Source organism: Talpa europaea (genome assembly GCF_964194135.1).
Source record: "Talpa europaea genome assembly, chromosome: 12".
NCBI classification, from domain to species: Eukaryota; Metazoa; Chordata; class Mammalia; order Eulipotyphla; family Talpidae; genus Talpa; species Talpa europaea.
The window spans coordinates 81321747-81348964 of NC_140079.1; the positions used below are offsets into that span (position 1 = coordinate 81321747).

A 27218-nucleotide genomic window follows, 5' to 3' on the forward strand; every position below is an offset into this window, starting at 1 on the left:
CCACATGGTGTGGCAGACCTCTCCTGTCTCGCCTGCTGCTCCCCTCAGCAGTGTATTTTGGTCAGTCTGCCTGTTCTGTTCCCCACTCTCTCTGGTGAATTCTCTCCCACTCCCACACCTCAGCCCAGTACCCCAGTCCTTACATAAATAAATAAATAAATAAATAAATCGTTTAAAAAATGCTATAATGCATATAGTATTTTACCAGCATTTTTAAAGAGATTTATAAGCACAGATTGTTGAAGTGATTTGCCTGAGACCACACAGTCAAAAGGCAGTAAAATTGGGATTTGGTCTCAGGGTCCCTAACCCCATAATCCTGTGCTGAATCACTGTAGGGTAAATGATTTTCAGGCTTTTCTGCCCTCCACCATTAGGATTTCCCTGCCTGATGGAGGACCTGCATTTTGTTACATTGATATAGTTATTCTGTGGGCCATGGCTCAGTATTGAGATACTGTCTGAGAGAAGCAGAAGCAGAAGAGGCAGGAGAGAGAAGGGGAGAAAGAACGCCCAGAGTGAAGACTTGCCCGGGGCTTGGAGGCCTGCTGGCCTTCGGGCACCCCTGCCTGCTGTGTACCTGGTTGCTGCACTACATGTAAAAGCTCAATGAAAGCCTGAGAACCCACCCCCACCCCCGCCCCGAGGGCTCCAAGACTCCTCCTTTACCTGGTCTGCGCAAATTATAGAAAACCTGCTCTGTACCTTCCTGCCCCTACAATCACTAAACCACCAAAGTTCTCGCATAGACCAGTGAGATCTATCTTATTGATTATGGTTGTTAGGAAGCTCTCTTTTTGTTTTTTACTTGAGGTAACATTGGTTTTCTTGCAGTAACACTGTTTATAATATTATGTAAGTCTAATATGTACAAAATTATAATTCAAAACCAATATACATTACACCATGATCACCCCCAAATTTCTAAGTGTCTACCCATTACCATACAATTGACCACCTTTATCCTCTTCACTTTCCTTTTCTTTATGGTAGCCACTAATCTCTTTTCCATTAAGAGATTTTTTTCCCCCTTTGTTTGTTCTTTTTCTTGCTTTTTATATTTCACATATAAATAAAACTGTATATTTTTCTTTATTCATCTGACACTTCATTTAGTGTACTTCCCATCAAGTTGCATTCTTTTTCATGACTGAGTGGTCATGATATAAATGTCAGTGCTGTAGTCACCACAATAAATTATTGTTTTCATTAAAGTTTGTTGATAAAATTGAGAAATTTTAATTCCTGATCAGTGCTTAGAAGATGGTTCTAACTGGGGGTGGTGTATGGAGATAGTCCTCAGAAGACCAGAGAAGACAGGTCTCCATATCTGACACTTAATCACCTCCTTCATATAATGCAATATGAAGTACTCTCAAAAGAAAACTAAATGAATATACAGAGTCCCTAGTCATCCACTGAGTCCAGTAGTACAGGGTGATTTTCACCTCTGGGTTTTAGTCACACAGTAAATAAGCTTTCTGGTGTTCTGGGATATAGCGCTCTTGATGAACAAAGTGGACGTCGTTAAGTAGAATCAAGCACCATTCACAATCCCATCTCTTGGCTCAACCTTTAGAACAATAGGTTTTTCTGGTTGAACAAGTCCTTGTTGGCCAAATTTCATGGGGATCTACAAGTGAAACAAACATATGAAAATTGATTAATGGAGCCCAAGCAGAAGCAAAGTAAGCAAGATAATTAAGGAAAAGAATGCTTTAGAGAAATTTCTAAAACCACATTTAGAATCATATATCCTTAATTCTCTATATTTATTCTATAAGCTATATCCATACTGGATAGCAAAATCATTCATCCATTCACTCATTCAACAAAATATCTATTTTTTTTGAAATTTTTTTTAATAGAGGCATGTTTTATTTATTTATTTATTTGTTTGTTTGTTTGTTCGTTTTGTTTATACATGTACTGGGTACAGTCAGAAGCGCGGGAGGGCGAGAGAATTCACCAGAGCCAGAGCGGGGAGCAGAACAGGCAGAAGGACCGAAGTACACTGCTGAGGGGAGCAGTGGGCAGCAGGAGAGGTCTGCGCGCCATGTGGGACCCTCCTTCGGTGGCCGGGGAGCAGCCAGGGATCGAACCAGCGCCGCAGAGGCCACGGGCAGCTTCGCAACCCAGCGCTCAACCGCTGCGCCACCGGGGAGGCCCAACAACAAAATATCTATTGAACACCAATTCTGAACCAGGCTGCAGACAAAATGTTGGTTTATGTTCATTTTTATTTAAATTTTAAGTAAAAGGTATGATTTTTTAAAATTGAAACCCTATTTGTATGCACTGTGGCAAACTATTTTGAAAAGCCACAGAGTTAATTTTGTATATGTTGAAAACTTAGAATTAAGTAAGTAGATGCTACACACTTTAATTTTGACTTCTAAAACCTCCAGGCATGATTCCCTGTGGAACTCATCTATTTTCACGCTGGGACTAGGTCTTTGTGAAGCATTATGCTTTTGTTTTCTAACATATCCTGGCTCCCAACGGTGGTACAAATGGTGAACTTCTGAAGACTTCCGGTGCTTTGATTCATGTTTTTAGCACCTTTATCACCAAGTTACTCCTTCAGTGCTGGGAGAGCCACCAACAGAATCACATTCTAATTGCAGTTTGACCAGAGGGGCAAGCAAATCCTAGCAGCTTGCAAGGGAACCAGAGCCTACTTCCTCTCAGGGGTTGGGACTCCTCTTTGTACATATTTATGTAGGAACTGCTACAGAACTTCCCTAAAGCCACAAATAATATGGAAACCATCTATTCTCTTCTCCCCTGAGGAAGCCTACTAAAGAGAAGAAGCTGCATATTAAATCTACAAGTACTAGAAATAAGCCTGATAAGACATTGCTTGGTATGAATCAATGGTAACTGATTTCAGATCTTTCTATAAGTGTTATTTAAAAATTTCAAATGTGGGCCTCCTTGGTGGTGCAGGGGGTTCAGACGCAACCTATGAAGCTGTCCTCAGGCACTGCAGCATGAGCTCGATCCCCGGCCAGGGAGATGGCCTACATGGCACAGCAGACCTCTCCTGACTCACCCGCTTCTCCCCTCAGCAGTGTATTTCAGTCAACCTGCCTGTTCTGTTCCCTACTCTGTTTCTGGTGAATTCTCTCACCCCCTGCTCCTCTGGCCTGTGCCTCAGGTCTTGTATGCATAAATGGATGGATCTTTAAAAAAAAAAATTCAAATGTCAGGGATATATTTCCTCTGTAGGTAGAAACACACACACAGAGCACAAATGTCATTTGTTAAATCTTTGGAATTAAAATGTGTATCCAAGAGCTCTGGCAGAAATGCTTTAGATCAATGGTTCTCAACATTGGCTGCACATGAGAATCAATGCAGGAGTTTTTAAAACCACACTTTGGGTAATTTACTTTAGAAAGTCTGAGATGATTTACATTTTAGGATTTTTTTTAAGCTTCTGGATGGTTCCATTGTAAAGTCAAGAATCAAACTGTACAGAAACCATGAGAGTTTCTGTAAGTTCTGGTGAAGAAGAATTTCATTGTTCACAAGTCATGATATATTCACTGCTGTACTTCATGGCCGTGCACCCTTGCTTTTCTTTCTTTCTTTTTTTTTAAAAGATTTATTTATTTATTTATACAAGCACTGGGTACAGTCAGAAATGCAGGGGGGTGAGAGAATTCACCAGAGCCAAATTGGGGAGCAGAGCAGGCAGACCAACGAAGAAATACACTGCTGATGGGAGCAGCAGGCGTGGCAGGAGAGGTCTGTCGAGCCATGTGTGACCCTCGCTGGTGGCCGGGGATCGAACCGGCGCTGCAGAGGCTGCGGGCAGCTTCGCAACCCAGCACTCAACCGCCGGGCCACCAGGGGAAGCCCTCACCCTCGCTTATCTGATGGAAACTGAATTTAAACTTTGGTCACGTTCCAAAGACTATATATAACCATGTCGCACTAACTATGCTGACTTTTGATAATTTTAGAATTGGGGCTTTATGAAGTCATAGACAGCACTCCAAAGCTTAAGGGTCCTTGAAGCTCAAAGAGAGCTCCAAATAGATTCTCAGGCCACTAGAATAAATTAGTAAAGGATGGATGAGCACATTCTTATCTCCATCCGTCAGGAAAGAAACAGCTTCCAATAAAAATTATTTTGCAGAAAGCCGATTGTCTGACCTGTGTTTCTTTACAAGGCTTGAAGGTGAAGTTCTGCAGTACTCGGACAAGAGCAATTTTCATGTTCATAAGAGCAAACCTCATGCCAATGCAGTTCCGGGGTCCGTTTCCAAAGGGCATATATATATAAGGATTTATGTTGTCCTTGTTATTCTTGCCAAACCTGGTTGCAAAATAGTTGATGAAAACAAGTTAATGAAACAAAACCACAAGAGCTACATGTTTGGGGTCCTCAGATTCAAAAAGCAGTAATACTACAGAGAGTACTTTCATGGGCTAGTCATCAAAACCCTGTCAATGTTATTTTGTTATGAGAATTGTAAACTACAGATCCTCTCACTCCCATATTTCATAGGCGCTCCACTATTATTGAGAGACAAGATGAGTTCTGTTTAAAAGAAGATGTGTAACCATTAAAATTACCTTCAGGGTAATGAGCTGTTCTCACTTGGAAAGACAAAGAATTTCCTGACTGAAGGAAATTATTGAGAGAGAGAAATAGAGAGAGAGAGACAGAGGGCAGGGAGGGAGGGAGAGAGAGAAAGAGAGAGAGAGAGAGAGAAGACAAAGCATTAAGTTAGTTGGTACAACTGTGTGTGTACGTGTATATATATCAGAATATTACACCAGTATATATGCCTCATAAATATATGTGGGGAAATTAACATAAGATATTGTTTATAGTTTACTGTTAAACAAAGTAGGCAGTTCAAAACCAAATATGATGCAATGCATTCCAATTTAAAAAATCTATATATGCATAGAAAAATATCCATATGGAACATACACCACATTATTATAATGCGGTCTATCTTAAGGTATTGGGATTGTAGACATAAGTTTCTTTTTTTCTATTCTACACTTTGTAAAATTTTGACAACCGTGATCACTCTTTTAAATGAGGAAAAAAACTTTTAAAAGAAAAAAATGTGCAAATAAATGATTGTACAATCACATGTTTGTCATCTTTTCTGAGAGACATCAGAACATGTTTCAACCAGCCAGGCCAGGGTGGGCGCCCTTGCCCGGGGACAATGTACCTTTCAGGCCGGAACTCCTCTGGTTCTGTCCAAAGCTCTGGGTCTTTGTGAAGAACAAAGATTGGCATCATGATCACTGTTCCTTTGGGAATGAACACCCCACTGACTTCCACATCTTTTTTGCAGACCCTCTCAATTCTACCAGCAATTGGGTATATTCTGAGAGCTTCATTCACCACCATATCAAGATATTCCATCTGCATCACGGTATCATAGGTGGGTGGTGCCTGGGAAGAAAGGACCAGAGTTTGATAAAGTAAGATTTGAGATGAACTCTCAATCAGTGTAGTCAGCATTATTGAAAAGTTAAGAGCTCCAAAGAACAACTGATTATGGTTGAAGACCTTAACGTTTGTAGGCATTTCAATATCTATCATGTCCTTGACCTGCTCAGAGGCCCCTTGAGATGTGTGGCATAGTTATAACTGTGGGAGACCTGTAGGAAAATCCCCTAAACATCCCTGAAGTCCCTCACTTTACCATGCAGTGGTTTTTTGTTCTCATGTGAATCAGTCTAACTAGTAAACTATGACCACTAATCTTATATGAATTATTTCAAAGTCACTGTTCTCTTTCCCGTACCAGGGAAATAGAACATGTAAAAGAAAAAGTCCACATTCAACACAAAGCTTTTTCATTGAAAATCCCTCTTGCTCTTTTGATTATGTATAAAAATAAATGTTATAATTACATAGAAACAAATTATATAGTATAAACATATTCATACATGAAATATGAATATATACATATTTATATTATATAAAATGTATTTATAAATATAAATAATTTAGAAATGTTTTATTATATAAAAACTATAAATAACTTGGGGGAAACTAGTTCCTTTCTAAGCTAAATATGGTAAAAGAAGGGTGTGACTGGATGCCTCCAGGGCACACAATTTCAGTTCTAGGGAAAGTTACAAGAGGGTCAGAACCTCACACTCAGCTCCATTCTCTGTTCCTGGAACAGTCCCCTGGTTGTTGCTTACGGGTTTAACTTAGGTCTCTTCATAACACAAAGAATTCCATATAACTGATACACAAGAATCAGCATTTTTTCAAAGATCTTTTATTTCTGTGAGTAGCATAGATTACCTATTTTCCTTCTTTGCTTTTGTCTCTTCATCTCTTTCCTAAGTAGCACAGGTGGAAGAACTGATGTTCATGCTTTTAGTTAAAATTCTCCCAGGAAATGGAGGAGGCATTCTTACTAAGGCTCTACCTTCTCCTCCCCTCTTCAGGGATCACCCACTCACCTTATTGGGGAAAGTGGTATCAATCTCTTCCTGCAATTTCTTCTGGACATCAGGGTGAGTGGCCAGTTCATACATAATAAATGAAAGGGAAGTGCTGGTGGTCTCATAGCCAGCAAAAATAAAGATAATAGATTGGGCCATGATCTCCAGATCAGTCATCGCTAAAAGCGGAAGAAAGACATTTTCAATTAAGCAAGCTGATGTAAAACATCCCAATTTAGATGATGAGAAATAAATCCATATGAAACTCCCAAATCCCTAGGGAGGAATTGGGAATGCAACCCAATCTAACTGGGAGTGTTTTGCACTCGGGTGTCTATCTCATAGGGTCAGAAAAAGACAAAATTGTCTTGATCCAGTTTTTCTCAAGGTCTATATTCTCTCCTCCCTCTTTTCTCCTTTCCTCTATGAGTAGGTAGGGGACATATGGGAAATCTGTTCATCTTCCAGTCAATTCTGCTGTAACCTAAAACTGCTCTAACAGAGTCTACAAAAGAATAAAAAAGGACAGGATCTCATCTGAAATGGAATTTGAGAAAACTCGAGTCTCAAAATAAAGAATAATGTAAGAGTAAATTAATTATATATGAGATCATACAGATAGATACAAATAAATAAAAGGGGCAGAATGGAAAGCTCTCCCTTACAATGGAACATCAACTAAATACATGTAGATGAAATATTAGAATTAGAAAGTCATCATCTCGTAGCCATTAAAGTAACGGTGGTTTCAGCCAAACACTATTCATGGATGATAAAACTAGTAGGTGAAAGCTTAGAGAGGGCCAGACTGTTTACAAAGACATCCTCCACGAGTTACTTACTAATGACAAAGAGAAAAATAAAACTTTACAGTAGATTAATTCTGTGAACACAATTTTAATCAAGTGTCTGACTTAAGGTCCAAGACTGGGGTAATATCTATCCCAATGTGCTGCAAATTCCCAGGCAAGAATACTGATTCACTGGGTCTGGATGAACTCTGAGAATTGACATTGGAATCAAGTTCCCCAGAGGTTCTGGTGCAGCTGATTTTTCAGATCACTGGCTTTTGGGCTTGAAATGCTTGTTTATGGTTATCTTCCAAGCTTTGAACAAAACCATGCTGTATGCTTCTAGAAGTGCCTTAGCTACAGTTAATACCTGAACATGTATCTTTTTGATTTGGAAGAAATTCTCATCTGCTTAAAGAACTTCCTGCATATTTTCAGAACCAACCTCTACCTCTGAGCCTCCCCATCTGTGGCCCTCGGAAGCAACTCCTTGGTTACCTTTATGGTTGCCAGTGTCTTTGGAATTCTGGGAGTTGATCATGAGCTGAAGAAGATCCACTCGGTGCTGAAAGAAGAAAGAGATTCTCAATAACAGAAAGTCACTTGTGAAGTCAGAAAAACATCAGGAGTGTGGTAGGTAACCTGCTTCCTCAGAATATGGCCCCTTTGAGTCCAGAAGTCTGACCAGTACCACCTGAATCATTCCTGAACAAAGAAGGCACTCTAAATCTTGCATGGCAGGATATTTCCTTGAGAGAAATCCAGCCTTCATGTCCAGCTGCTCTTTGGTCTTTGCTTTCTCTGATCCTCAGCTTCTCTGACTTTTGAACACAGCCTCCAGGCCAAAGAATAGCCTGCTCCCTCTCCTGTTACCCCTTAAGAAGTTCCTGACTGCAATCCTTTTTTCCCTCCAGTCTTAACAATGAATGGCCAGAGTTCATTAGCCGTTTTTGTGTGAGAATCTTCAAATGCTACCCTACCAGAATTTTATACACTCTTCGCTGACATCTTGGAGCATTCAGCCCTGTCCTCTCACCTGCAGACATCCTGGTACTGGCCTCTACACCTCATGAAGGCAAAGATGGTTAGCTGACTTACAGCCTCAACGCCCAGAGAAAATTTATATCTTTCCTAAGATATAAATGAGGGCTCTAATTTAAATAAACTGTACTGCACTAGGTAACCTGATGAGAATGTACAAAATAAAAGGCTTGGAATTGAAGTGATTCTTTGTCACTGTAAGATCTCGGAAAATTATCATAACAGAAAAATAATTTTAAACAGTAATTTTTTTATCCTTTGATAATTCATTACAGAGAAGTGGTAAAGCTTAATATTTCTGTAGTAATATTCTAACTATAATGTCTATTATTAAATTTTAAACGTTGTCTCTCTGATTCATTTTCTTTTTTTTTTTTTTTTTTTTTTTTTAAAGATTTATTTATTTATTTATACAAGCACTGGGTACAGTCAGAAGCGCGGGAGGGTGAGAGAATTCACCAGAGCCAGAGCGGGGAGCAGAGCAGACAGAAGGACCGAAGTACACTGCTGAGGGGAGCAGCGGGCGGCAGGAGAGGTCTGCGCGCCATGTGGGACCCTCCTCAGGTGGCCGGGGAGCAGCCAGGAATCGAACCGGCGCCGCGGAGGCTTCGGGCAGCTTCGCAACCCAGCGCTCAACCGCTGCGCCACTGGGGAGGCCCTGATTCATTTTCTTATCTCATTTCCCAACTTCCATCTTTTTCACTCCCCCTAAAATGTCAGACCTCCTCTGCCTTAAATCTTAGAGTTAAAAAAATACAAAGAAGTATTTAAATCATACATATACGGCTCAATAACTCATCTAAAAGTGAATACTCTCATGTAACCACCACCAGATTTTACCTGTTGGTCATCCTTGAGGCGATTTTCTTTCATCCTTTTTATAGAGTTTCTGAAAAAACCAGTGACACTTTTTGGAAATAGAGAGATGTTTAATAATTCAAAAACGGGTGTTAAGAATGGGAAGAAAGCTGTAGGGAAAAAGAAAACATGATAAAAATATAAAATATACCAGCAAATTACAATTTTTTTCTATTAACCAGAAGAGTAATTAAACAGAGTTCTCAACCAGGAGCCATTTCCTCTAAGACCTTGGCTCAGACTTCCAAGCCATTCGTTGAGCAAGGAAAGTCACACATGGGGCCACCACTATAGCAGCGAGCCCCTTCTATGCTTTTGTAGTAATCCAAGAAACGGAATTAAACTCCTTGACTTCTCGGTCCCTTATCTATGGTACTAGAGGCTCTTTGGATGCACCAGACTACAGTCTGCTACTTTAATTATTTGTGCTGTTCAAAAAATATTAGTCAGAACATACATAATAATGCATATATATTTCAATCACAATGAAATGAAATTAGAAATCAATAACAAAAAGAAAATTGGGAAACTCAAAAATAGTTATACATTAAATAACACACTCATAAATAACCAATGGGTCAAAATAGAAATCAAAAGAACAGCTTGAAATTACTTTGAGATGACCAAAAATAAAGACATAGCAAAGTACTTTGAAATGAATAAAACTGAATAGCCAAAGCTTATGGGATGTAATAAAAGCGGTGCTCAGAGAGAAATTTATCATTATAAGGTTTAAATTTGAAAAGAATAATGATTTTAAAAAATCTATTTAGACTATATAAAGAACTATCTCAATGACAAGAAGACAACCCGACCATACGTGAGCAAAGAATTTGAACAGATATTTATCTAAACATATAAAAGAGCCTCCCTGGTGGCACAAGGGGTTAAGCACCACACTATGAATCTGTCCACAGTCTCTACAGCACGAGTTCGATCCCTGGCCGGCCAGGGAGCTACCCACATGGCACGGCAGACCTCTCCTGTCTCACCTGCTGCTCCCCTCAGCAGTGTATTTTGGTCAATCAGCCTGTTCTGCTCCCCAGTCTGTCTCTGGTGAATCCTCTCACCCCCCACACCTCTGGCCTGTAACCCAGTTCTTGTATGCATAAATAAATCTTTAAAATATATATAAAAATTTCACAAAACATATATAAAGTTGCTCAATATGACTAGACACCAGGTAATTACAATCAAACCACAATGAGCTACCACTTTGCATCCACTAGGATGGTCATAATCAAAAAGACAGAAAAAATATTCACCAAGAGTTGGCAAAAATATGGAGAAATTGGAAGCTTCATATATTGCTGGTGGGAATGAGAAAAACAATTTGGCAGTTCCTTAATAGTTAAACATAGCATTACTATAAAACTCAGCAATTCTGTCTGAGCATATGCCTAAAAGAATTGAAAACAGGTTTTCAAAGAAAATTTTATACATGAGTGTTGAAAGCAGCACTGTTCACAATAGCCAAATGGCAGAACCAAATGGCAGAAAAAACCAAAATGTCCATCAACTACTGAATGGATACACAAAATTTAGCATGTCTATGCGATGGAATAGTATTTGTTTATAAAAAGAAATAAAAAACAGGTACATGCTACATAAGGATGAACATTGAAAAATAATGCTAAATGAAAGAATTCAGTCACAAAGAATACACATTATATAATTCTATATACATGGGAAGTGTGTCCAGAACAGACAAATCTATGTAGACAGAAATTAGATGCCTGGTTGCTTAGAACTAAGGAAAGCAGGAGGTAATAGTTACAAAACAGAGTTTCTGAGTTGACAAAAAGTGTTTTACAATTGACGAGAGTGATGGTTTTATGTCTTTGTATGTGCTAAAAGCCCTTTTAAAGTTTTATTGTTATAATTAGCATAAGTACTATAGAGGTTGAAGATGTACTGCATAATGATTTGACTGGCCTATGTTACAATATGATTACCACAATAAGTTTAACATCATGATCTCATATGGTTAGAAATTTTTTTTTCTCTCGTCAAGAGCTATTCTCTTAGCAACTGAAAACTATACATAGAGCAGTGTAAACTATGGTCATCATGTTGTGTATCACATCTCCAGTGTTCACTTATCCTATACAGAAAGTGTGTACCTTTGAGTGCTTTCCTCCCATTTTCCCACTCCCAGCCTCTGCCTCTGGTAACATAAATCTGATCTCTTTTAACATGAGTGTGTTGGGTTTTTTTAGCTTCCACATATAAGGGATATTGTACAGTATTTGTCTTTCTCTGTCTTATTTCACTACAGTGCCCTCAAGTGCTATCCCTGTTTTCTCAAATGGTAGGATTTTCTTCTTTTATGAATATATTCATATAGAGATACATACATACAAACATATAGATTCTTATATATACATATTCCTATATATACATATATGTGTACACACACATATATACATAGATTATATTTGCCTTATCCATTCATTTGCTGATGGACATTTTAAATGGGTAAATTACATTGTATGTGAATTATATCTCAATAAAGCTGTTAGAGAGAAACAGGCAGGGGAAGGGAGGAAGAAGGAACAAAGAAGAAAAATAATAGTCCACATACTTATTAAGAGAATGAATGGGTCAAGGAAATTAAATCTTAAGAGCTTCTGGGTATTTTCTACAAAGGGATCTTTCGGGTTGTTGAGGGAATCAACGCTCACTCCAAATGATGTGCTAGTGATCACATCCATGCTGTAGGCTCCAAATATGCTGAGGAAAGAAAGAAATGGAAAATTTAAATTAGCTCCTCTTTGCTATCTGCACCCAATATCTGCAGCAAGGAGTACTTGTAAATTCATATGCCTGGGCTAGACAGGTAAAAACCACACACTTTGAGAAGCATCAGCTGGATCATCTGAAGGATCTATGCTGCCATCACATTCATTCATGAGGTGTTTATCAGGTGCCAGCTGGCCCTTTGCCAGGGGTGAATTGCTAAAAATTGACATGGTCACCCTACCCATTGCCTGCACAGGACCTTCTCTCTTCTGAGACTGAAGGAAGGAGAGATGGCAAAACTTAATACTTAGTATTTTGCTAGTTTCCTTAGAAAAATCATGAAAGGCTTCAATTTGCTTCAAATTTCACTTTGTATATTTCCTGTCCTACCCATTACCCATCAATATGTACCTTGTGACTTCTCCTCTCACCATTCCATTCCCCCTCTGCACTCAATACTTTGGTGTGATTGTGTTTCTTCTTTCTAAATTATGTATTTTGTCTTCCAGAATATTTGGGGTGACAATTAAGCAGATAAATTAATCCTGTCCTGCTTTTTTGTGTACACTTCTTGTGGACACCAAAATCCCCCACTTTTGTGTGGGCTTACAAGAATAACTCAGCAGTGGGAATTTCACCTCAAGACAACTCAGAAGCCTGGCACTCCTACTTACTTTTTCAAGGACACAGGCTTGCCTTTCTCTGCTTCCTTCCTCATGTTCCTCACCAACACATCTCCAAACTTGCCAACCATCGGGAACATCTGAACACAAAATACAACAACACTAAAGTTAAAAGCAGACCCGAGGGCCTCCCTGGTGGCACAGGTGGTTGAGCGCAGCGCTGTGAAGCTGTCCGCAGCCTCTGCAGTGCAGTTTGTTCCCCACCGGCCTCGGAGCAACCCACATGGTGAGGCACACCTCTCCTGTCTCATCCACTGGTCCCTCAGCAGTGTATTTCGTTAGTCTGCCTGTTCTGCTTCCCGCTCTGTCTCTGGTGAATCCTCTCACCTCCTGCACATTTGGCCTGTATCCCGGTTCTTGTATAAATAAAATAAATCTTAAAAAAAAAAGAAAGCAGACCTGAGCATGAGTACTGAGTCACATTTTTTTTTTAAGATTTTATTTATTTATTTATACAAGCACTGGGTATAGTCAGAAGCACGGGAGGGTGAGAGAATTCACCAGAGCCAGAGCTGGGAGCAGAACAGGCAGACTGACGAAATACACTGCTGAGGGGAGCAGCGGGCGTGGCAGGAGAGGTCTGCGCGCCATGTGGGACCCTCGCCAGTGGCCTGGGATCGAACCAGTGCTGCGGAGGCTGTGGGGCAGCTTCACAGCCCAGCGCTCAACCACTGCGCCACCAGGGAGGCCCCTGAGTCACATTTTATAATCAATCTTACAATGTTTCTTTTAGGACATAGAGATTAAATGCCATTTTGGGGAAGCTCAAATTCAGCAGACTACCCCTTGGAAACAGACTATGACCTTATTTTCTATCTGTGCCCATATTCATTCTTTGAGTTTCCAATTTAAGTCCTCTTATGTTTTTACCTCCTTGAGTTTTCCGCTGGTGAAGGTTGGAGACAGCAATGACCGTAGTCTCTTCCATTGGTCATCCTCAGACAGCGAGAGGGCATGCTTCATAAATCCCACTGGACCAAAAGGCTAGAGTGAAAAACAAAAGATATTATACCCATTTGTTTGGATGTCTCAACAGTCGCAGACAATTTGTTAAATGGCCATCAGTCATTCAACAAATATGTAGTGACTGTCTACTTGGTAGCAAACCCTATGCTAGATACTCAATATTTATTCCAAATACCTAGCTCCCTTGAGGAGGGTAGAGGAGACATCTAGCACCTGATGTGGATTCCAACCTTTATGGTCCAGTCTCCGTTTAAGTGCAAATGAGCCAAGTGGTAAGGAAACTGATCTTCCAGTGGCATAGACAGGAATAAGACCTAATACATCCTCCAGGGCTTTGTGAGTAAAAAGAGATTGGTGACAGAGAGACAGATGACCTTGGCAAACTGTATGTTGCCTCAGACCAGTTCTGTATTTACATATATTTACAGCACAAACAACTTGAAAAAGAGATGTCTTGATTTGGTGATTTAAAAAAATAAACAGTAGTTTACTTAAAAGATTAGGTATCTATTTGCAATTCTGAAGAAATGTTGCAATTACATGGAAGTTCTTTTCCTTTTCATCCTCCCACCCCCTCCCCCATGCCAGGGATTTAAAAAAAAGAAAGATCATTTCATTTCTCAGTTTGGGACAGGGCTATCTAGCCAACCTGTTTGATAGCTTCTTTCATTTCCGAAAACTACCTTTTTAAACAGATAACTTCACACTCATTCATGATTAAAAACTCACAAACTAGCAAGAGAGGGGAACTTCCTAATCTTGATAAAGAACATCTACAAAAACTCTGCAGCTAACCTCACACTTACTGGTGAAACATCCTTGGAATGACATCACCAAGACAGCACAGTAAGAGATGCCAGGTTTCATCATCCCCAAAAGCGCAATGCTTAGAGAGCTAGCCACAAATGATAAATTGATCTGGGAGAGTTCAGAAATCTACTTAAGAAACTTCAGCAACAGTGGAGCAAAAAGTCTGAGAAAAACTGCACCAAAAGGGTAGGAAGAAGTTTCATTTTGCCCACATCGTCCCATCCTCCAGACCAGCTCTGCTCAGTGCCAAGAAGGAATTTCCCAACCTGAGAGAGTTCCTCTTGCGAGGAAAGGAGAGAGGGGTGAACAACCAGTTTCACTAGTATTTCAGGGCATTGCACATTGCACCTGCTTTGGTTTCACTCCACCCAGAGACTGTGAATAAAGGGTAAGGACTCTTAATATCAGCCATATGATCCAATGACCTTGGGTCTCTGAGCCCTGCTCTGAAGAAAACCACAGCAATCTTTACTACCAAGGAAACTAGCATGGCATCTGGGGACCCCCTGCAGACTTGGTGGCTGATGGGAGAGGCAGGGCTTGCACAGAAACCTGTAGCTCTCTGAGACCTGCCCTGCCCTTTTCCACCTCCACCACAGCTACCCCAGTCAGTACCATTACCAATGCTCCAGGAGCCTACATCCAGGTCAACGGCCAACCCAGGCTCTGAGGCTGGGCATGTATACACCAGTCCCAGCCCCTACAGCAGCTCAGGTTAATGGATATAATGTAAAAAGATGTAAATTGTATGTAAAGATGTAGCATCTAAAACATAAATTGGGTAGGGGGAGAGTAAAGGCATTTGGTTTTCAAATGAGAAAAAAGTTAAGTTACAGAACAGTGGTTTATCAGAGGCTAGGGAGGGGGACAGAGATATTGATCAAAGGATGCAAGCATTCCAATATAAGATGAATAAGTTCTGAAGAACTAATGTATAGCATGGTGACTATAATTAATATTACTGTAATTAATAATTACTGAGTAGATATTAAGTGTTCTTAACACACACAAAGGTAATATGGGAAGTAGGATATGCCCTACCTCCCAAATGGTGGTGACCATTTCACAATGTATCACATGTTGAAACATCATGGGCTAAATAAATAATGAACTTTGACCTAAACCACTCATCTTTTATAAAAATTAACACAGAATGGATCATAGACTTACACATAAAACATTAAGACAACATAATATTTAAGAAAAAACAGGAGAAAATCATGAGGACCTTAGGGCTGGGTGAAGAATTTTCAGGCTTGACACCAAAGGCACAATCCATAAAAGGAAAAATTGATAAATTGGCCTTACCAAAATTAAAAAATGTTTGCTCAGTTAAAGAGACTTAGGGAAAAAGGCAATCTCTGCACTGTGACTATAAAAGAATAGTAAGAGGGGAGCCTCCCCGGTGGCGCAGTGGTTGAGCGCTGGGTTGTGAAGCTGCCCGCAGCCTCTGCAGCGCTGGTTCGATCCCCGGCTGCTCCCCGGCCACCAGAGGCAGGTCCCACATGGCGCGCAGACCTCTCCTGCCGCCCGCTGCTCCCCTCAGCAGTGTACTTCGGTCCTTCTGCCTGCTCTGCTCCCTGCTCTGGCTCTGGTGAATTCTCTCACCCTCCCGTGCTTCTGACTGTACCCAGTGCTTGTATAAATAAATAATTAAATCTTAAAAAAAAAATAGTAAGAGGGAGCCTTATGCAATAAGCAGCTCTGTTTTCTTGGTTGTGGTGTTTGTTTTCTACACATGTGACAAACTGTCATAGACCAAATGATAAATTGATCTGGGCACATAAACGTAATGAATCTGACTAAGTTCTGTGGACAGTACCAATGTAAGCTTCTTGCTTTGATATTGTACCATCATTGGGTGAGATATCAGCATCGGGGGAAACAGGATGAAGGTTACCTGACATAGAACCGCCTTCACTTCCTGTGAATCTATAATTATTTCAAAATAAAAATTTAGTTAATGAATAACTTTAAAAAAAATGGATGCCTACCCGCCGGTTTGTGAAGACAGAATAACATTCTTTCACTAGGACTGTTTTGATCATGTCTGGATCGGTGATAGCCAATACAGCCTGTTGACCGTCGTAAAACCTGTGTCCAGAAAACAGAACTGATTAAATTTAAGAAGTTGGGGCCTCCCTGGTGGTGCAAGGGGTTAAGATGCAACCTATGAAGCTATCCACAGCCACTGCAGCATGAGTTCGATCCCTGGCTGGCCAGGGAGCAACCCACATGGCACAGCAGACCTCTCCTGACTCGCCCGCTGTTCCCCTCAGCAGTGTATTTCAGTCAGTCTGCCTCTTCTGTTCCCCACACTGTCTCTGGTGAATCATCACCCCCCACACCTCTGGCTTGTACCCTAGTTCTTGTATGCATAAGTAAATAAATCTTTAAAAAAAATAAATTTAAGAAGTTGGTTTCTGCACGTGGGAGTCCAGACTCTCCTCCTGGCATTATCCCTTGCCCAGCCCTTTTGCAAAAGGACATATGAAATACAAAATTTAAATAAATTAGAATTTTTTTAGAACAGGGATCACTGCGTCCAGAATCCACCGAGACTGTCTGGAACTGGGTAAGGGCTGTCCCCACAGCCAGAGGTGAGCTGAGCACCAAAATATATCAGACAACTATTATTATCTCTGAAAACAGTCATCAGAGAAAATACACATGTAGTAGGAGACTTTAACACACCACTATCAACAATAGATCAACAAGACAAAAAATAAATAAGGACACTAAAACTCGAAATAAGGATCCAGACCTCATGGGCTTAACTGAAATCTATAGAATACTAAACCCAAAAAAAATTTGAGTACACATTTTTCTCAAGCACACACGGATCATTGTCCAGAATCGATCACATACTGGAACACAATACAAACATCAACAGATACACCAAGATTGAAATCATACCAACTATCTTCTCTGACCATGAAGGCATCAAACTAGAAATAAACCATAAAAAGAAGCCAAGGAACCTCCTACCTCATGGAGATTGAAACCCACACTACTGGAAGACCATTGGACTAATGAGGAGATCAAAGAAGGAATTAAAAAATACTTTGAGTTGAATGACAAGGAGGACACCAATTTCCTAAATGTATGGGATGCAGCAAAAGCAGTAATAAGAGGAAAACATATAGCAATACAGGCTAACATCAAGAAACAAGAAAGAACTCAAAGAAACAACCTAATCACACATCTCAAAGAACAAGAAAAAGAACAAAAACCCTAAAACCAGTAGAAGAAAGGAAATAATAAAAATCAAAGCAGAAATAAGTGAAATAGAAACTAAAAAAAAAATCCAAAAGTTCAATGAAACTAAGAGCTGATTCTTCAAAAAAAAAAAAAAAAATAAAATAGACAAACCCCTAGCCAGGCTCACAAAGGAAAAATGGGGGAAAGCACAAATAAATAGGATTACAAATGAAAGAGGAGAAATCACAACAGACACAGCAGAAATCAAAAGAATAATCAGAAACCACTATGAACAGTTATATGCAAACAAGCTCAACAATCTAGAAGAGATGGACAAATTCCTACAACTTTACAATCACCCAAAGCTAGATAAAGAAGAAATAGAACACCTAAACAGATCAACAACAAGCAGTGAAACTGAAATAGTAATCAAAACCTTCCCCCAAAACATAAGCCCAGGACCAGATGGATTTACAAATGAATTCTACAAAACATTCAGAAACGAATTAGTGCCTATCCTTCATAAACTCTTTCAAAAAATTGAGAAGGAAGGGACAATACCAAACACGTTCTATGAAGCCAATATTACACTAATACCAAAACCGAACAAGGACAACACACACACACACACACACACACACACAAACTATAGGCCAATCTCTCTAATGAACACTGCTGCAAATATCCTCAATAAATTTTAGCTAACAAAAACCAACAATGTATCCATAAGATAATTCACCACTACCAAGTAGGATTTATTCCAGGGACACAAGGATGGTTCAACATACGAAAATCAATCAATGTAATCCAACACATGAACAAAAAGAAATATAAAAACCATATGATAAATCAATAGATGCTGAGAAAGCTTTTGACAAAGTACAACACCCATTTATGATAAAGGCCCTTGAAATTCTCGGGATACAAGGAACATACCTCAATATCGTAAAGGCCATATACGACAAGCCCATAGCCAATATCATTCTCAATGGTGAAAAGTTAAAAGCATTTCCATTAAGATCTGGAACAAGACAAGGATGTCCATTCTCACCACTGCTTTTCAATATAACACTGGAAGTCCTAGCCAGAGCAATAAGACAAGAGAAAGACATACAAGGAATCCAAATAGGGAAGGAAGAAGTTAAACTATCACTATTTGCAGATGATATGATAATATACATAGAGAACCCCCAAAACTCCACACAACTAATCAAACTAATCAATCAGTTTAGTAAAGTAGCAGGATACAAAATCAATGCACAAAAATAAGTAGCCTTCCTATACACAAACCATCAATCTGAAGAAGAAGAAATCAAGAAAACCATCCCTTTTATTACTGAAACAAACAAAAAAAAAAAATCAAATACCTGGGAATAAACCTAACAAAAGAGGTAAAGGGCCTATACAAAGAAAATTACAAAACACTGTTAAAAGAAATAAAAGAAGATACAAAGAAATAGAAAGACATCCCCTGCTCATGGATTGGAAGAATTAACATTATCAAAATAGCCATTTTACCAAAAGCAATTTACAGATTCAAATGCTATTCCAATAAAAATTTCAATGACATTCTTCAAAGAAATAGAACAAATATTGATGAAATTCATATGGAGCCACCAAAAACTCCAAATAGCTGAAGCTCTCCTGAAAAAAAAAAGGGGGGGGGAATGAAAGTATCACACTCCCAGACTTCAAACTATATTACAAAGCCATAATAATCAAAACTGCATGGTACTGGAATAAGAACAGACACATGGACCAATGGAACTGAATAGAAAATCCAGAAATAAACCCACAGATTTATGGTCAACTAATCTTTGACAAAGGAGCAAAGAATATGCAATGGAGAAAAGAAAGTTTGTTCAATAAATGGTGCTGGGAAAACTGGGTCACGACATGCAAAAGAATGAAGCTAGACTACTACCTCACGCCATACACAAAAACCAACTCAAAATGGATTAAAGAATTAGACATACGGGGCCTCCCCGGTGGCGCAGCGGTTGAGCGCTGGGTTGCAAAGCTGCCCGCGGCATCTGCGGCGCCGGTTCGATCCCCGGCTGTTCCCCTGCCACCAGAGGAGGGTCCCCCATGGCGCGCAGACCTCTCCTGCCGCCCGCTGCTCCCCTCAGCAGTGTACCTCGGTCCTCCTGCCTGCTCTGCTCCCCGCTCTGGCTCTGGTGAATTCTCTCACCCTCCCGCGCTTCTGACTGTACCCAGTGCTTGTATAAATAAATAAATCTTTAAAAAAAAAAAAAAAGAATTAGACATACGACCTGAAACCATAAACTATATATAAGGAAATATAACTACATGACATACACCTCAGTAACATCTTTAAAGACACATCACCCAAAGAAGTGATAGTAAAGGCAAAAATAAACAGCTAGGACTACATAAAATTAAAGAGCTTCTTTACAGCAAAAGAGACAGTAACCAAAACAAAGAGAAACCCCACCAATTGGGAGAAAATTTTTGAACACAACATTAATGATAAAGGACTGATCACAAAAATCTACAAAAAACTGACGAGACTCAACAAAAACAAAGTAAATAATCCAGGGCCTCCCCTGGTGGCGCAGCAGTTGAGCGCTGGGCTGCGAAGCTGTCCACAGCCTCTGCAGTGCTGGTTTGATCCCCAGTGACGGGTCCCACATGGCGCGACAGACCTCTCCTGCCACGCCCGCTGCTCCCGTCAGCAGTGTATTTCGTCTGTCGCCTGTTTTGTTCCCTGCTCTGGCTCTGGCGAATTCTCTCACCCTCCCATGCTTCTGACTGTACCCAGTGCTTGTATAAATAAATAAATAAATCTTTAAAAAAAAAAAGAAAAGAAGTAAATAATCCAGTCCAAAAATGGGCAGAAGAGCTAAAAAGAAACTTCTCCAAAGAGGAAATGCAAATGGCCAACAGGCATATGAAAAAATGTTCAACATCACTTGTCATCAGGAAAATGCAAATCAAAACTACTATGAGATACCATCTTACACAAGTGAGAATGGCACATATTAAAAAAACTAGCAACAACAAATGTTGGCAAGCATGTGGAGAAAAAGGAACTCTCCTGCACTGCTGGTGGAACTGCAAACTGGTCCAACCACCATAGAAAGCTATGTGGAGATTCCTCAACCTACTAAAGATGGAGCTTCCATATGATCCAGCAATTCCACTCCTAGGTATTTGCCCAAATGACACAGAAACATTAATTCAAAAGGGCACCTGTACCCCTATGTTTATAGCAGCACTGTTTACAATAGCTAAGCTATGGAAACAACCCAAATGCACAAAAATAGATGACTGGATCAAGAAGATGAGGTACATATACACAATGGAATATTACTCAGCATCAAAAAAGATAAACTCATGCAATTTGTAGCTACATGGATGGAGCTGGAAGGGATCATGCTCAGTGAAATAAGCCAGAAAGAAAAAGAAAAATAGGGCCTCCCCGGTGGCGCAGCGGTTGTGCGCTGGGTTGCGAAGCTGCCCGCGGCCTCTGCGGCGCCGGTTCCATCCCCGGCTACTCCCCGGCCACCGGAGGAGGGTCCCACATGGCGCGCAGACCTCTCCTGCCGCCCGCTGCTCCCCTCAGCAGTGTACTTCGGTCCTTCTGCCTGCTCTGCTCCCTGCTCTGGCTCTGGTGAATTCTCTCACCCTCCCGCGCTTCTGACTGTACCCAGTGCATGTATAAACAAAACAAACAAACAAATAAATAAATCATAAATAAAAATACATGCCTCTAAAAAAAAAAAAAAAAAAAAAGAAAAAGAAAAATACCAGATGGTCTCACTCATAGCAGGAATTTAGAAAACCTAAATAAGGGACCAGGAAAAAGACTAATTATAATAAAGTAAAAATCAAAATCAACAAGCAACTATAAACCAGAGACACACTATGGGGGGAGGAGGGAGGGAGTAGGAACAAAACAAGGCGGGGTGGGAATTGTATGGGGACTATAACCAAGATGAAAATGCATACATTGTTCAAAAATGAAAATGATGTAAGAAATATATAAAATTAAAAAATGAAAAATTTAAATAAATTAAATTTCAATTTATTTATGATTAAATAATTAAATGAATTGATTAATTTAATTAATTATTTAAATTTTAATTAAATGTGAGTCATATGGGAAAAGGCAATGGCATGCAGACATTAAGAGTCTGAAATAATGTATTTTATGCAATTTAAATGGACATAGGAAGGAAAAATGAGACCAGAGGAATAGGAGACACCAAACAGGAAGTGATGCTAGGATGTCCCCAGGCCATCAAAGACTGGAGAAAAAGTGAGACTCTCCAGGTCTGAGTCAGAGACCTGGAACCCAGGGACATAGAGGATCCCTGTAGGAAAAGCCTCTGAAGGCCTCTAATAGGCTCCATCCCAAGAGGCTTTGAAGGAGATCGTCCTCTTCATAATAAGTTACATACAGGAAATGTCCAGAATACTCACCCCCACATTTTTCCATACTTTTTGAAACATTTCATATCGAAATCCCAAAAGCCCTGTAACAAAAACCAAAATTATATTATTGATCTAAATATATTGAACCCTACTTCTAATTGGGACAAAAATGACTATTTGAATAGCATGAAATCAGGCTTACTAACTTTAAGTGGTAATTACAGGAAAGCTTATTCAGAGATGTCTTAGGAGAAAGGACAGTAAATAGAGCAGACATTTGAAACAGTATTTAAGGTCACCTTTGACTGTTCTCTGAGTATAGTGGGTACTGACCAAATTATCCCATCTACTCTCCAGTAACACCTTGTCTCTGGCATATTTTGTGGATGTTTTGTGTATAGTTGCCTCGAACGTCTCATAACCCTCTGAATTATCACCTCCAGGGACAGAGGAGAAGATTGCAGCTGAGGGAATGTGACCACAAGTAGTCACACACACTCAGCTCTCTTAGTTAAGCACCCTTTCCCTTCATCTCACAGGCCTCGCTAGAATTCCAGTAGAATGAGAAAGTTAAAGACACCAAAGACTAGCAGATTTAACAAACTCTAAGGCATGTTTGTTGAGAGAGAAAGTGAGCGGGTATTTGACAAAAAGGACCTTCCACTTTTCCAGCTCAATGTGGAAAAGACAGAAGGTGCCACCACTTCCAAAAGGACAAAGCAAATTAGACCCTGGCTCTGAGTTTTTGCTTCTGTAAATTGAATTAAAAAAAATCCTGTCACACATTTCAACTGTTATATTTTATATTTTAAATGTGCAAAAGAAAGTTCCACAATGTGGGTCTTCAGGTGCTTTTATTAAGAGAAAGGTAGAAAGGAAATAATGACTTTTTCTGAGGGAAAAAAGTACAGAAAGTTCTTAGGCAGTAAGGAGGCAATGAGGCCCTAGTTGGGACATGTAGGATCTGAGAAACAAGGCTCAGGCCTACAGGAGAGGAATCTGAGCTGCCCACTGGCCTTCTGGACACCAGTTCCTAACATCCATCCAAGGCCAGGCCTTGGGTGAGGCATTAGAGCCGGATTAGTCACAAAGGTCCTGCCAAAATCCAGTCCATGTATCACCTAATACATGCCACTAAATGAAATTACATTTTTATAATTTCATTAAATCATCTCCTTTCTAGTGATCTTGTATAAGCAATTCTGCCTGTGTTAAAAAAAAACAACAAAATCATTTAGTGGTTAAATATCTGAAGCCGATAGACAGCCGCCATTTTGTCTTAGTTATACCCGTAGGGTGCTCGGACTCACCCACAGGATGCCTCCTTTCAAGGAATCTCTCAAATCCCCAAAGATGTCATGCGTGACAAAAAGTAGAGCACAGTCATGGAAATAATTGCAGGGGGATTCACCCAATGGTGACTACTTGGATTGCCAAATAGACTGACGTGTCAATTTTAGTAAGTTGACTCTGTCCAGGAGGAAGAAAATCTTTCCTGAGTTCATACTATGAACAGGAAGTTTAAGTCTAGTTACACAGCTTGGTAAACTACTACCAGCACTCCCATCATGTTTTTCTCCTAACATTTAAGTATGAATGTGCCTATCCGGAAATCTGTCCCTGCCTGTAAGATAATCCTCTTCACAATGCTCACATGTTAGGCCATTCATTCCTGTGCTGAATCAGTCAGAGCTGGGCTGACTGACTGAAGGCAAACCCAAGACTCTATATAGCTGACAATAGAGCCCTGGGGTAAACCTGGCCCGGTGCTGGGTGGGACCTATGAAGTCATTTCTGGAAAATATGGAACCTCAGAATTTCCTCCAGGGATGGACATTTTTACTATGGCACTCAGCAGGTATTTACAACCACAGACAAAATAAGGGGCTCAAACAACACTCACCTTACGGTAGGCCAGAACAGTTCCCAAAAAAGGCACCGGTGTTGGCCCAGGAATTCCCAGCTTCTTAAAAGTTCCATGTGAATAGGTCCCATAGCTATAAATTGAAAGAGAGAGCCGGTCACAGGAATTGTGGGGTAGATGGTGGATCTGATCAGTTACTGATTGGGATCTATAAGCTAAGAGGTAACATGTAGGCATTAAATAATAGTAGCAACTCCAACAGCAGTAATTATATTTGCCATCATCTCCTTTCCCACCTCTACTGTGAGACCCACAAAACTAAGGACAATTAGCTAAAAGCAATTGAAGCCTTCATGGTCCCAATCCTACAATGAAAACATGAGAAAAGTTTCCAAACTTGTATGCTCAGGAGAGGTTCAGGCTGGAATTCTTCCAAGGATTTCTTTCATGTATCTTTAGTAAGTTGACTCTTCCATGATTCAGAGATTCTCATGTTAGGCAGAAAAGGTAAATCTTTTCTGTTCCAATGATGAGATTTTGGTTAACTGTATCCACTCAATAACACAGAGTTACTGAGACTCTACTATGACACTGTTTTTACAGTTTGCTCAGAAACTTATGCTTTTTCTTCCCTCTATGGCCTGACCAGGTTTCAAGATTTCGTTCATCTTAAATTTATGTTCATAAAGAGACCTGGAGCAGTCACAGTGCTCTTATTTCTACGGGATAAAACTGTGATCAAGACTTCCATTAGCCTCAGAAATATGAGCACCTTTCAACTACACCTGTCTCTGTTGTCAGGCAATTTTGTTGACTTGAGCTGTAGAGAAGAATGATTGACCATATGTTCCCTGAATGATACTGTATAAAGAAATCAATAGTTAAATAATTCATTTCCATACCATTCTTCCCCTCATGGCAACTGGTCCACTAACATGTGATACTCACCTGCTAAGCATAGTGCCAGGCACACTAATTTTTTTCAAGATGGTCAATCACAGAGCAGTTAGGTTACTGCATCTGTGCATCAACTATCTCAAAAACCCATTAAGGCAGATGCTTCTTTAAGGTTGCCTGCAATTCATCTTTCATGTGTCACATGTAAATCCCACAACTGGGGGCTCTGGATATTTGGGAGCCTTCCCTCTCAGGCTGTTACTAAGAGACAGCAGAGAGGAAGCAGAAGTGAGAGGTTGAGGGAAGCGGTTGCTAGCAACCATTTTAATCTTGAAGTTGCTAGGCTTTCAAGACTAACCCTATCGAGGCAAATTAGGAAAGTACAGTTGAAGAATATGCTGGTTATAAACGGTTCATCATGCCCTCCTAGGGCTTTCAGCTAAAAGATAGTGCTTTTCCGCAGTTCCGGTACCTCCCTGCTGATTGCAAAAGATATGTTATACAACATAAAATGAGTAACCACAAAACGTCCCAGATTATTGAAGACCTATTTCTTCTTCTTTGGAGATTAGCCTTTAAGGCACTTACAGGTTCCAAGTATTCTGTACAGATTATACAAACCTTATGTTATAAACGAAAAAAAATGGGTGAAAGGACTTGTGCTTGAAGGACACAGCAGAGGCACTCTGGCCAGGACCAGCTGGGCATTTATATCCTTTCTCTGAGGCAAATGGTGGAGGCAGGTTCATCAACTGCCAAAAACAGGGGTTTTGGCCTCTGTTTGTCCCACCCAGTTTCTTCGTCGTCACTATCACTCAACCAATTGATTGGCAAATCACTTAAACCAGTTCTGCCTCTGAACTTTCAAAGTGTTACATGAACTCTCAAAAGAAGTCAAGGTGTTGAAAGACTGTATCAGAGACATTTGTCCCCAAGAAAAGATCTAGACTAAATGTGTAAACTCACATGGCTTGACATGAAAGAAAGCAGAGGATGGGCTGGGTGATTTTTTTTTTTTTCATTTACATTGTATAAGCATACTAAGTCTTGGCTGTGCCGGTGTCTTCTAAGGCTACAGTGTGGTTTGCCCAGTAGAGACACTAGCTAATGATAGTCCATTGGTAGGCAGGCCACACACAGTTTGACTTAGCTGCTGCCCCTGTCCCCAGGCTTCAAGTAGATAACAGGCCGACCATGCTGCCCAGTGAGTGATCTCCTGTGTGACCAGGACCAAGAGTTCTCTGTGGGACGTCTGCTCTGAGGGAGGAATAGTCCTTCACTCCATCCTGACTCCAGTAGGAGCTTCTCCTATCACTGGCTCACAATCTCTCTTACTCACTAGCACTGAGAGATTAAAAGAAACTGCTAGACAGAAATATTTAAAAACACATACATAATCTATATCCGAAAGATAGTATTTGTACAGTAGAGTCACATTCCCAGCCTTATTCTAGAAGGGTGTGGTTGTTTATACATCTTTGTGGTCACAAGTACTGACTGAACCTATTTTATCCTTCAGGTAAAAAAACAAAAAAAAAAACTAATCTTGAGTCAATAAAAGATCTGGTATTAAACAGAATGAAATTACACCATGTCAATGATAATACCATCAGACAAAAAATACATTGCTATGATACCCTGAACTCCTAGAATTTCTTTCAAAGAATTAAAACAAGTTTATGCTGTCTATGTTTGTGTCATGATTTCCTACTCCTAATGAAAGTGATATTGAAATAGAGCTCAAATGTGACATGGAGGGTGACTTATCTATCCACGCATCAAAAATAACTTCTTTCCCAACCTGCTCCATGATCAGGAATCCCACCACTCAAAGGAACTCCTCTGCTGGATGATTTCGATTCATCCTGCTAAACTATAACTTAAAGGGGAAAGATACTTTTAACTCATCTGGTTGGGGGGACTCATGCATTTTCAGGCTGCTAGCAAATTTTATATCAGGGAGAAAATAAATCTCTAGACCAAGATAACCTCCCTAGAGACTGGAAGGAAATGGTAAAAGAAAAGATTACAATGTCAAAATCTCTGCCAGGGCTTCTCTACACTCGGGTTTTCTCATTCAGGGGCAAGTAGTTCTGCATATTACAGAATGAGTAATTGAGTCTTAGGAGGAGACCCCAGGAGGAGGCGCCAACTATTTTTAATCTACTGCAACTGAATTTTGGTCAATTAACTTAGGTCCACACTGGCTCCGGCAGAGCAAATATTACAAAACCTCCTAACCAAAGAAATTAGGCATTGTCAGGAGAGGGGTTTTACTCCCTTAGCAGCTCTACATAAGATCAATAATAACCTTTTATGTGTTATAGCATCTAATGCTGGAGCAATTTCCGCTCAGTTAACCCTTTTGATCTTCACAACAGATAAAGAAAGGGGCACCTGGCTAGCACCCCTAAGACCAAGGTTGCCAAAGCACTGAACCTGAACAGATACTCACAGATAGAGGAGCACTAGGCTGATAGCCAGGAGAATCCATGTTTCCATGGAAAAGTTTGGGATCAGGTCCAT

The 27218-nt window shown here is 40.1% G+C and overlaps 1 protein-coding gene across 1 annotated transcript; it reads right to left on the minus strand.

Moving 5' to 3' along the window:
- Positions 1-1537: 1537 nt before the first annotated feature.
- LOC311182576 (cytochrome P450 3A12-like) lies at positions 1538-27218 on the minus strand (the record flags this gene model as incomplete). The annotated part of the gene is made up of 13 exons (XM_084251447.1): positions 1538-1633; positions 4165-4327; positions 5205-5431; positions 6460-6620; positions 7731-7797; positions 9114-9241; positions 11716-11864; positions 12548-12636; positions 13427-13540; positions 16327-16426; positions 21980-22032; positions 23835-23928; positions 27148-27218. The coding sequence occupies 13 exons, from the start codon at positions 27216-27218 to the stop codon at positions 1538-1540; spliced, it is 1512 nt and encodes a 503-aa protein (XP_084107573.1).